Below are 12,728 nucleotides of genomic sequence, written 5' to 3' on the forward strand. Positions count from 1 at the left end.
TGTATGTATGTATGTATGTGTGTGTGTGTGTGTGTGTGTGTGTGTGTGTGTGTGTGTGTGTGTATTTGTTTGTCCAACATCCCCACTGCTACTACATCATCAATACTAAACATTTTCATTGCTTCATTGCTTTATGCTTAGCTCTTTGACTGCATACATAGAGAGAGAGAGAGGGACAAACGCACATCCACACACACACACACACAAAGGAAAACGTATTGTAGAAGTAGGTTATTTGGGAGTGTCTTGGCGTTGTCATATCCTTTTTAAATTTTGTTGCAATGGCAATATAAGATTTACTTTAACAATACGAAATGGAAAGGATGGATGACAGTGTATATAAGGTTTGTCATCTCATCTAATATTTATTTTTGATATGTGCACGTATGTATGCATTTTGAATGTGTGCCAACACAAGGAAACCATTTAGTCTTTACTCTTTTTAGTTATGCTGTTAGACCATATTTTAAAATACTTGTTCACTTTATTTGCGTTACGCCGCTCAACTTATGTACGATTCTATTCTAAAAAGAATTAGATTGATTGAAAATTTTCATCATTGATGTTCGCTCCCACTATACAATCCAATTGAAGCTAAAAATTATTCAAATTTTTAATAATATTCTGGACTTTAATTTGCTCAATTTTGCTCATCACTACTAACGCTGTGGAGAATGTAAATTGATTCGATATATCTCATATACAACTGTTAATAAATAGACTCGTATGCTCGACCTAAGGTCACTTAATCCATTTTATTTGATTGCAGTGCGGCTACCTATGTAGATGCACTAATGAAATTCCTGAATGCCTGTGCCTTTCGACCGAAGGTTTACACAATGGTAAATTTTTTAAAGGGCTTCCCCTTCCCTATAGTTAGTATTTCTGTTTTCAAAACAAATGTTGTCTTCGTTGTGCGGTTTTTTTTAAACATTAATTTTCCTTTTCAATGAAATCAAGTTAATAGCAAAGAAGAAGAAATCTTTCATTCAAATATATTTTATTAAATTTCATTAAATGACAATGTTTACCAAACATCGATCGTTGTCGATATTGTGTGCTACTAAATGCTGCTATAACTACTACTTTTCCATATCGCTTGTAATAACTAGAAAATATTTGGATGAGCTACCATATGCTTTCATTGAGTTTAAAATTACGATGCAATTTAGATCTGTACAATGGTCTTTTCTTCTGTCGGTCTGTCGGTTGGAATCCATTGTATCATGAAAATTAAAATAGAAATCTAAAAGTTGAAGCAAATCAAGCGTTTCACCATTGTACGCGGTCATAAACTTTATAGCTTATAAGCTTGCTGGTGATAGTTAAGCGAGGCGATATAAGAGAAGTTATTAACAGAAGTTAACTACGCACGGTATTAATCGAAAATTCGGAATTTTACCCCTCTCCTTAGAATCATCAAAGAACTCGTGCTCGCACGCCCATAATTAAACCAAATCTTGGCACTTTTCATAAGATATTTCAAGTTGGCAGATATTTATTTAAGGTGTGCCGTAAGGTGAATGTATTACATTATTACATGTTTTTTTTTTTTTTTTGCGACCAAAATCTTTGCTTATTTTTTTGGATTTTGTCTTGGAAATCCTATTTTACTTACTCATAAAAGTTTAATGCCGCCTAAGCAGTCCCTCAAAATGCAAAATGAACGAATTTTTCTTGTAGTTACTCACACTGTATCTTAAACGACCCGTTGTCTAATCTATTCATCTCTATTCGTATATGTGAATAAAGCTTAAAAACGCCCTTTTCAAAATATTACTCTACTCTATTTTGTATGTTTTTACAACAACAATTTCCAAATTATCACGTTGTTGTCGTTGATGATGATGATGACGATGATGATGATGATGATGATGATGATGATAATGTTGCGGTTTTCGCAACACGCATTTTCGTTCCTCAAAGAACTTATTTGATTATGTAATTTTAAGAAGTATATAGAGAAACACAAAGAGAACGAAATCATTTTTTAATAACTTTTACTTATAAAGGATTTCGTCAATTGAGATTTTTCTTCGTAATTCTTATTAAGAGGCATCATAAAGCTTAAGTCTTTAAAACTAATACAAGCCATCATAAACTTTAAATGCTCTTCATAGTTGCAAATCTATTTTATTATATCTTTTTGTAGCGTATTTCTCTAAGGTCAAACCGCACACACATATGCATTATTAAGGGGAAAAAGCAACAAAAAAAAAAAAAACAATAATTAAAAATAAATAAATAAACATAAACGTAAATTCGTTCTTTTTTTTAATATTTGTTTATTGATACTAAACAATGCATACACGTACAAATGCCTAGGTAGATTTAAGTGCCTGTAATTGATTTCTTATTAAATTAATTAAATTTCAAATTTTATTATTTTTGTTTTTTTTGTTTTTTAAATTTTTGTGCTTGGTTTAAACAGATTTCAACGCGTCCCAACAGTAAATGAAACTTGTAACGTTTTATTGTTATTTTTATTTAGTTTTAATGTTTGCTCGTGCACATACACGCACACATGTAATATGCGAACAATTCTCGTTCAGAGTCAAACAGTAACTGTGTTGTAGTTGAACTGCGAGTTCGCAGGCATCCTTGTTCTGGCAAAAAAAGAAAAGAAAATAAAAAAAATGAAAAAATAATAGTAATACTAGAGAAAAAAATAAATAAAAATGAAAAAAAAAAAGAAAAAAAAAAAAACAGAAAAACACATACACATATACAAACGCTTGCTCGCTTTACAAACTATTAGATGTTTTGCTGGTAGATGGGAGCATGGTAGGCATTTATCCTTGGATAATAGCCAACCCGCACGCACACTCTAAACGAAAGAGAAACGAACGAACGAATATTGGGCTATTTTTTTTAATATTTTTTTTTTATTTTCTTTGTTTCCCTTTTAAGCAAAAAACTATTTGTTATAAATGAATTTGGTGCTCGTTGTAGCTTTTTGACTCGGAAAAAACGTTTACATTGTACCCTGCCGCTGTATGGGCGAAACAATGAAGCGGCAATACACGAGCAGGGTATCATTGATGGGTCTCGTTATGTTGCTTGTAAAATCATATGTAGATAGGTACGCACAGTCCGGTGTACGTCCACATAATCTCTATGCATCTATGCATATGGCTAGGTAAGTTTGCTGCTGCTGCTGCTGCTATCACCGCCGCTGTCGCCGCTATGCATCACTTACACTTTAGTCGCAAGTTTATTTAAAAAGCGCTTTTCCTTTTGTTGCTGCTTTCATGTGATCAGTGAAAAGGAATGTTTTGTATACACATTAAGCTGAAGATTCTCTCTTCTCTGTCAATTTCCTTGCTTATGCGTGCAATTGTGCATGCATGTGCCTGTTTGCTTGGATAAGTGTACGTGCTTGTAAGTGTGCGTTAACATAACGAAGAGGTCTTTGTTTAATTTATCGCACATTTTGTTATTGTTTTGTCAAGGAATTGCAAAAACAATAACAATCATAATATTTAATATTTAATGCCTAATGTTAGATATAGCCACGTGACAGTTTAGTCTTAAGCTTTCTTATCAGCATAACTGCAAAGCGCATGTTCCTCAGCGCTCCCTTATAATAAACTTTGCCTTTCCTTCCGTCGAAATTATCAAAAATAATGTTCAAATAATTACAGTGGCACGCTGCTCCACAATGATAATTAACGATAAAATGTGGTCGATGATGAGTTAACCTAAATTTTACGATAATAAAAGCGAAAGAACTCATCAATTTTATTTTAATTTATTTAAATTGATATTTAAGGCGTACGTATCTACATGACGACGAGCTCAGAAATGATTTCAATCTTAAATTACTTCTCTTGAAAACACTAAATATATGTTTCCAAATACAGTAGGTCAATAAAGTCTGCATACAGTGAGGAGAATTAAGCTTTCTTTTAGTAAAAACTCCCTTTATGGCGTATATATATTATCGAAATTAAATAACGAACATTTTATTTATTTATTTATATTTTGCATTTAAGAAAGTTAAAAACTAAAATATATATAATTACGAAACCAATACATTTGATCTAGTACTGCCTGCATAGATCTTGGCAATGAAGAAACCCAGAAAGAATTTTTTCTCCTCATATCTACACCTATCTACCTTGTTCCATTTCCTTACTAAACCTATTTTAAAGTCCGCCTACATATGTAGATATTCAATTCATGCGATATATTTTCGATTGCATTCAAATCCGATAATTGAGGCGGAGACTGCAAACGTTTGAGGAGACGTTGTAAGGTAGCCACTCGTTACTTTACAATGAGAGACATGTGCTTCGGATCGTTATCGCGCAGAAAGATTCATTTCTTTTTAGAGTTGGCTTTCAAAAGATTGAGATAAATGTGACGATCCATAAAGACCAGATTTCCAATTCCAGCCGCTGATATGCAACACCACACTGCAGCAGACTCTTCACCGCCACGCTCTACAGTGTCGAATAAATTTTTGGATTGCCATCACCAGATTAGATTTCCTCCATACTTTTTGCTTACCCTGCTATTGGAATATATTAAACTTAGACTTGTCGCATTAAAGAAAATTACGTTTTACCTAAAAGTTATATAATCAGTTTTGTGCTCGTTTTGTAAATTCGCTGAAGTTGATATCGAAATTTTAATCTAAATGTAGATACAACCCCGATTAGAAAGCGTTTGTTTGTCGGGCTGTACTCATTTTGTCGCAATGCCTGCAACATCCAAAAGAACGCTTCAGAGACCCTATGAAGTATGTATATTGTTGATCAGCATGAAATTCTGAAATTTGGAACGGAGGTTCGTATTGAAAATGGGCCAAATCGGTCAGAGCATAACCGCACAGCGACGCGTACACTTCAGGCAGTTGCCTTATTCGAAACAAAAAGTTGCGGATTTTCTCCCACTACTCACAAATCGCCAAAGATAGAAGATTGGAATTTCCCACGTTCACTTCACGAGAAACTCTACTGCTTATGTGCAATAATGGAGAAAATCGGCGCTGACCACACAAAGTTACAAATGATTAAATTTCCTTCTTTTCACTTTGTTGAGGTGTTCTGCTTTTTAATCCTAAGGTAAACAAGACGGAATGTTTAAAGCCACCTCTTATATCTTATCTGTGTGAAAATGTGTTAAATCTAACATAAATACGGTGGACACTACGACCACCTGACCGATTAATTGCTTCATAATAATACCAGAGATATGGATATCAAGTATAAGGTCTTGGAGCGTAGAAGACAACAAGGCAAGTGTGTTGATTTCAAGTTAATTATGGTGGGCGTCACAACGTAGTGGATGAATATTTTTGCCACAATGGCGTTGATATGGGTCTCAAATGACAGCACTTGGAGAGTAGAATGCGAACAACGTGTTTAAAGTGTGGTAAATCTAAATTAATTTCCACAATGGTGATAAGTTAATTTTTCTTAGCAATCCCTCTTAGGGAATAAAAGGTGAACGATAGCATGGTGGGCATGCGGAATTCGCCACCACCCGAATATAACTTTTTTTGCGTTGTAATAATCTGATATAAAAATGTAGTTAATGTTTCTATCACTTTACTATTCTGACAGAATTTTTACTGCGAAATATTTGAAATTGGACCGTTTTGCCATAGAACGACTTACTTCTTTTCGACACCACTATATGAAAGGGGGTCCTAGGTATTGGCCCTTCCGATTAAAATTTTTTACATCAATTTAGTATGTCACAATACTGTGACAGCGGCTTTTGTCGAGAATTTTTTTTCAAAAATTTCTATTTTTTCCGTAAAACGACTTTTTTCAAAGAAGTTATTATATAGCGAATGATTGAGAAATTATTTCACAATCAATAGATTCAATCCGTTTTCAATAGTCTTCGCTTTTGAGCCGGAGCACATCGATTTGACAAAATTTCGTCATGACATTGCATAAATTGCGATCTTTAGGCTGAACGCAAAAATAAATGGACAGATATTAGACGGACGGATCAAATCTTTTATTCCACTAAGTCAGCAAAAGTACGAAAGTACGGCTAATAGGCAGAAGTATTAACTTTAGCCGAATGAGTAAACTGCGAATTTCGTCCTATAAGACGGCGTTGTAACACTTACAACTTACCGATAAAAAATTCATAGCGATATTGTCCAGGTGTACCCTTAAAAGTGATAAGAAAAACATATTGGCTGACAGGAATTATTTCAATTAGAGTAAGAATTCCTTTAAAACTCGGAGAAATATTTTTAAGAATCGCTTTTTGTTTTATTAGGAGCCGATTAGAAAAAGAAAAAACAAAAAAAAAAAAAAAAAAATTAATTCGCATACCTTAAGTATATAATAATAATATAAGAAATATTTCTAAGCTTTTTTAAAATAAAGCGAGTAAACTTACTTTAAAGTAATTGATTCATTTTGATTTTGTTTGTAACGTTCATCTTTCTTATAATAATAATATATAGAATTAAGAAAATAAAGAAAAATAAAAAACGATTAGATAATGTAAACCTTTGCCGGAGGAATGCTGATTTGAAAATTGGTTGTGACGTAATAAACTTTTTGCTAAAATCTACCCTTTCTTACGTTTGCAAGTTACCCAAATTATTATTATTATTATTATTATTATTGTTATCAGATCAGATATGTCTCGGAAAGTCGGTAAAGTATCGTGCAATCGTTGAAGTGCAACCACATAGTCAGAAACTTTTTGATAGAATGTTATATGCCCTATAGGCGTGTATTCTCTGTGCAATTTATTATTATTATTATTATTATTATTATTATTATTGACTAAATTAATTAAACGAGTAGCAAGAAAATGCTTTCTACCTGAGAAGTTTTCATCATTCATGTAAAATTTACTACACACATATGGTGTTGCCTCTAATAATCAGCAACGACGGAGCATTTGCAAGCATAATCAGAAAATTTCAAATATCGACCGAACAATATATAGGAACTTGTGTTTGATATTATATCGAGTAAAGTAAAAGGGCTGAAAAGCCTGCGTTTAATTCGATTAATTCGTAGCGTGCAATAGCGCTGCTAATATTTCGATCTACCTAAGTTAATGTGTGTATTATTAGATTCAATAATTTTTATACTAATAAATATACATATATACTTTATAGTCGTATCGGGTGATATGCGATTGACTATTCGCTGTACGCTTTTTTATGCGCACTTTTATAATTGATTCTATTCGCGTATCTATTGTCGCATCGAATAACGATGCGGTTAATCGTGTCGTTCCATAAATTCTTTAAACTCTATGATGCGTTGTGTGCATGCGTTTACTGATCACCATGAGATTTCTGAGATCCGCTTCTCCAATCGTCTATATATACTTTTTTCCTTAAAATGATTAGTGAGAAAAATTAATATATAAAAAAAAAAAAAAAAAATATAAATAATATAAAAAAAAAAAAAAAAAAAAAAAAAAAAACGTCCACGCACACACCACATACTTTTGAAATCTTTTTAAATATCATTTGATTAAAATAATATACAAATTAAAGCAATACACAAGGGCAAGGCGATGAATATCAAAGCAAGCGTCGACCCTTTCGTACCTCGTGATACGTCTGCTATGATATGATAATTAAGGATTTTTAAGTGTTATAAAATTTTCTATAAAGTAAAATGTGCGAAGGAATCGAATTTTTGCCACATTCACGGAAAATTAAATTAATTGTTCCTGCTTTGCTTTACATATTAGTTACATAAGTTTCTTGTATTTTTCCCTCGTTCCGTCTCTGTCTGCTCTCTTTCACTCACAGTGTATTTATTTGTACCATATGTAAAATGATATTTTGTACTTTTTCTTAAGATGCTTGGATAAAGCTCTTTGTTGTTATTGTTTTTAGCATTCAGGATTTTTAGTTTTGTTTTTTTTTTGTTTTTTTTCTTTTTTGGCCTATGGAATGTTGTAGGTAGAACAAAGCTGCAAAGTAATTTTTTGGTTGTTTTTGTACTTTCCATCATTACGAATAGTTAAAGGTAAACTATTTATTATCATTATTTCCTGTAAGATCTTTGCACTCGTTCGCTGTTTGCGCAGACGCAGTAGACTCGGCGGATTTATTCGAATGCTTTTTCGTTCCGGAAAGCGTTTCATCCTATAAGAGATTGAAAATTTCAAAGAATTTATTTACAAAATTCGCTTTACTTTGTTGCATTCATTAACGTTTACCTTTTTAGTTGGACAATTGGCAAATAGATGGCACACCGATTTACACAGATGGCAACTTTTTGGTTGTGGTCCAAGATTGCATTTTATTGCGATGTGATTGGCAAAATTGCCGCAATTGTAGCAACGTATGCGACGATAACGTCTTCTTCTGTAATAACATTAAATAACATTACGGTAAATAAATCGCCCGAGTTCCACAATTACGATAAATTAACCGCCCGAATTCCACAAATACGGTAAATAAACCACCCGAGTTCCACAAATACAGTAAATAAACCGCCCGAGTTCGACAATAGCGTTATCGTTATTACGGTTAATTGTGTTTTACCGCTTCGGAGTTTTTAAACCGTAACTATTATACGTAAGAGATATTTATTACAATTGATTCCATACCCGTATGTCTTTTGTTATTTGTTTTTTCTTTAAAATCCATATTAATCGCATCGATTAGTTGCTTAAGGCTCTGGGCAATTTTTGCTTAAACTGCTTGGTGATTCGTCGAAAAGTACTTACCTAGCATGGGAAGGAACCAATGGCGAGTTTAAACTAATCGACCCCGATTTTGTGACAAAACCATGACATTCGGTGCCTTCATATAAATAAAGTACATAAGAGATTTACATACATACAGATATATGCCATAGTAAATTCTATTCACTTACCTTCTCTACCGGAAACACGTACGGCTTCGAGACCTCTTTCAGATAATTTGCACTCGAATTCGACCTCTTCTTGTTCAGCTAATGAACGAAAGCCGGACATTTGTATCACGCTCTTGTAATGTGTGTGAAAAAAACGAAAGAAGAAGAAACATTAATTTATTTAATTGTATGTATGTATGTATGTATGTATGTATGTACGTATGTATGTATGTATGTATTAGGAAAGTTCTAATCACCTGATGAACAAATACTTCCCGACCGCCATCGTGCGGCGTTATGAAACCCCATCCTTTGGCCACATTAAACCACTTGCATTTGCCGTAACGTACGTTTCCGATTTCGTGCGGCTTCGCCTCTGTTCGAATTGATATTGTTTTTCTTATAATTGTTTAGTATGGGTATATGGGATTGTGTGTATGTGTACAATATTCAATTTTAGAATGAGATTTTTATTCGTCCGTCCGTCCGTCCGTCCGTCCGATGTAAGTCGATATGTATACTTGTATTCAGGCTACAGGTCCCAAATTTTAATGGCTTTTGATCAAATTTAATGTATTGATAAAGTTCACGCAAACGATGAACGCTACTGAACATGGATTATATAAACGCTGTCAGTGTGTGAAAAATATTCAGGCTTATTAATAATTTTTTGACAAAAATCGATGAGGAGTAGTATAAGGATCTATTTATTGACTGTGCGAAAATTGCTTTAAGACGGACGCATTTCTTGAATCCCTGTCACATAAGCCCTCTTTTATAATTGTTATAATTTTTTGACGAATATAGGTGAAGGATAATAAATTTTTCAGAAAAAACATAGATTAACCTTTGATGAATCGCGATCGCGTCAATTCACGTTTTGGGTCCGCTTACACATAAAGGCCCTCTATTAAAAGTATACATAGGATAAAATGAATAATTTTTGAAATTTTATCACGAAAATAAATGCGGAACTATATATAGTAGGCGATCTGTGTTTTGTCGTCCGAAATCAATGACATACTGAAGATGCATAATTTTCTTTTAGGAACGCAATTCATTTTTGTGCGTCAAAATAAAGAGCAAAGGGAATATATTCGGCGTTCTTAACAAGCAACTAAATAAGCATATGCGCTTGGAAATCGTAAATGTTCGTTCATGGATCGATTGAGATCAATTTCTCGGTGTGTATTCGTGTCATACCGATGGACGTTTTTGTGTGTGCACGTGTAAGAGAGTCATTATAGTTCAGATATTCTGCGGGGAATGGATCAATTCCTTTTGTGATCAAAGACCGATCGACCTTCGTCTATGGGCATCTTGAAAATATGGTTAAATAATTAATAGCATAAAATAGTTTATCAAAGCGACAATAGTAATTGTCTAGTTTACCTTTAAGGAGCCAATAGCCTTAGTTGATAGTGCTCATCTTATATATACCTCCGCCAGATCAGATCATTTTGTAACGAAAGACGGACATTGTTATGCGATCAGGTCAAATTAATTGCGAATTGCTTAACGTTACAAACGAAAATGAATGATATCGTTATCGTTAAATGGCCGATGTCAGACACTAGGAAATATGTTCCTTGATTTTGTTGGTAGGGATTGACAAAGTATTTATTGTATGTTTACAACATGCACGGGAAACATAATATTTTGTGCGATTGTGTGTGTCGTTGAAGTCGCAATAATGTTCAAATTTACTTTAAAATTTGTGTCTCTTTATGTATGTGCGTACAGATGTTACTTGTACATACACAGTAATAGGGATGTGAAGGTGTGCCGATTTTGTTACACTGTTTGTCGCAACGCATCGGGGAAATGCGCAAAGCCTGATATGACTTCGATATGTGTCTCTCTTCGCTTCATTTTCGTATTCTCAGCATCTCAAAACTCGAGATTGATTATTAAAGTTTAACTCGTGCGCTTTTAATTTTAATTTTTATAAAATTGCAAATTTATTACATATAATAAGGTTATAAGTGATGATGATGATGACGATGATGGTGTTTATGATAAGAGAAATATTTCCATTATTAATTTTTATAATAATTAAAAAATGGTTTTAGATCTACGGACAAGCTTTATATAAAGGCGTAACCGTTTGAGATTGAAATGATCCTTTTGGTACAATCTCAACTTGAGCAAATTGTACCCATAAGCCTTTAGCCTTAGCGTTGATTATCTACGAGAGTCGCTCAGGCGTATACAGCTCTTATTTATTTTCTATTATTCTATTATTCAATTTTCTATTAATGCTATCGCTACGAATATACATATATATATATATATATATATATATATATATATATATTGTAGTAAAATGAAGATTTCGTATCTAGTTTATAAACTAGTTTGCCCTATTTTCCAGTTTGTTTGCGAACTCATGTCTTCATTCTTCTTTTTTAAGATGTTTGCTATGTGGGACTCTCATACTATTATACACATACACACATCTATATATATATATATATATATATACATTATTATATGTGTGCATGTGTATGTGCGTACATGCATGACGTAGTTATTTCGAAAAGGAATTAGTCATAAAACTAGTTTATTTTACGAAAACATAAATATATATATATATATATATATATATATATATATATATATATATATATTTCTACCATCCATTCAAAGTATTTATACATATGAGAGTACGAGGGTTTTTAAGAAACTATGGAATTTTATGAAAATTTTGTATGAATACTTGTTCGGTACATAGATCAGATTATTTACTTAGACCAGCACAGCAGAGAGACAAAATTCATAACAAAAGTATGTCTTTTGAAGACACAGCATACAGACATAGATGAAGGTTTTTCTTTTGTGATCTATTTTTCACGTAATTTAAGCTAATATTTGATGAACCCATAGCCTTTTTCATGTGAAATTCTCGCAAGGATTTACAGTATAAAAGCTTTCGCTTCTATTCTCATCAAATACACGCTTTTATTTACTATTTTAGCTTGCATACACAGTTTGCATGTACAGTAAAATCAAAAATGTTGTTAATGTTTGGGAAAATCGCATACAAATATATTTTATTTTATTAAATAAACTGGTTTGTTATCAATTATTCATTCTTAAAGAGTTTTCGAAAGTGCATATACACACACACACACCATCAAAAGCACATTTCGTTTTCTACATAATTTCTTTCATAATGATGTCGAAAGGCGAAGAAAATTTAAAAATATATTTACGTGAGTAAATAAATTTCTCTTTTTTTTTTATTTTTTTTTTACTCTCACCTTATAGAAGACCGGTGAAAAATGTCTCGTAAGGGATTTATATATGCATTGTTTTGAGATGATCAACAAATAAGATTCGTCGAAGCATGGATGTACTTTATGGTAATACCCCACTAATCGAGCATTGCTTCTTTATTTAGATTACGAAATTTTTGAGTTTAAGATGAAGTTGATCTGTTTTGTCGTGATGTACGATTTCAGCAGACGGACATATAGATTCTATTAGAGCGTTTCCTCATTTTACTCTGATCAAATTGGGAAACAACAAATATGTGATAAGACAAAATCAAATGAAAATTGATTGCGACGAATATAGGAGATGTATATATATATATATATATATAAAAAAATATAAAAAATAGGAATAATATCTTACCTTCTGGTTGCTGTTGGTCTTGCTCTTCTTCTTCACCGACATTATTAGGATTTATCGTCTCGTTATCGCTGTCGAGATTAATTTCCTGAATTTTGTCCTCAATTTCTAATATTTGTTGTTTTGTGTTTATTGATAGATTTTCATAATTTGAACTGTGGTGCGTGACTAGTGTTGCACTGATATTATTGTTATTATTAATATTCATTTCACTCATTATGATAATAGATAAGCGAATAGTCTCTGCAGTTATAAAATGTTATTTCTTTAAATTATTTATTTTTT

The 12,728-nt window shown here is 32.5% G+C and overlaps 1 protein-coding gene across 1 annotated transcript in view; it reads right to left on the reverse strand.

Annotated features, from left to right (window-relative positions):
• Positions 1 to 7,664: 7,664 nt before the first annotated feature.
• The window catches only part of LOC119632522 (protein lin-28 homolog), a 6,728-nt gene continuing 1,664 nt past the window's right edge, over positions 7,665 to 12,728 (reverse strand). Inside the window, exons 2-7 of the mRNA XM_038025457.1 lie at positions 12,447 to 12,686; positions 9,065 to 9,183; positions 8,829 to 8,940; positions 8,680 to 8,755; positions 8,167 to 8,314; positions 7,665 to 8,092 (exon numbers count right to left, since the gene is read on the reverse strand). Coding sequence (XP_037881385.1) covers positions 7,979 to 8,092; positions 8,167 to 8,314; positions 8,680 to 8,755; positions 8,829 to 8,940; positions 9,065 to 9,183; positions 12,447 to 12,686 — 809 coding nt within the window. The 3' untranslated portion in view covers positions 7,665 to 7,978. The remainder of the gene's footprint in view (positions 8,093 to 8,166; positions 8,315 to 8,679; positions 8,756 to 8,828; positions 8,941 to 9,064; positions 9,184 to 12,446; positions 12,687 to 12,728) is intronic.

This window comes from Glossina fuscipes, unplaced genomic scaffold (assembly GCF_014805625.2).
Source record: "Glossina fuscipes isolate IAEA_lab_2018 unplaced genomic scaffold, Yale_Gfus_2 1, whole genome shotgun sequence".
NCBI classification, from domain to species: domain Eukaryota; kingdom Metazoa; phylum Arthropoda; class Insecta; order Diptera; family Glossinidae; genus Glossina; species Glossina fuscipes.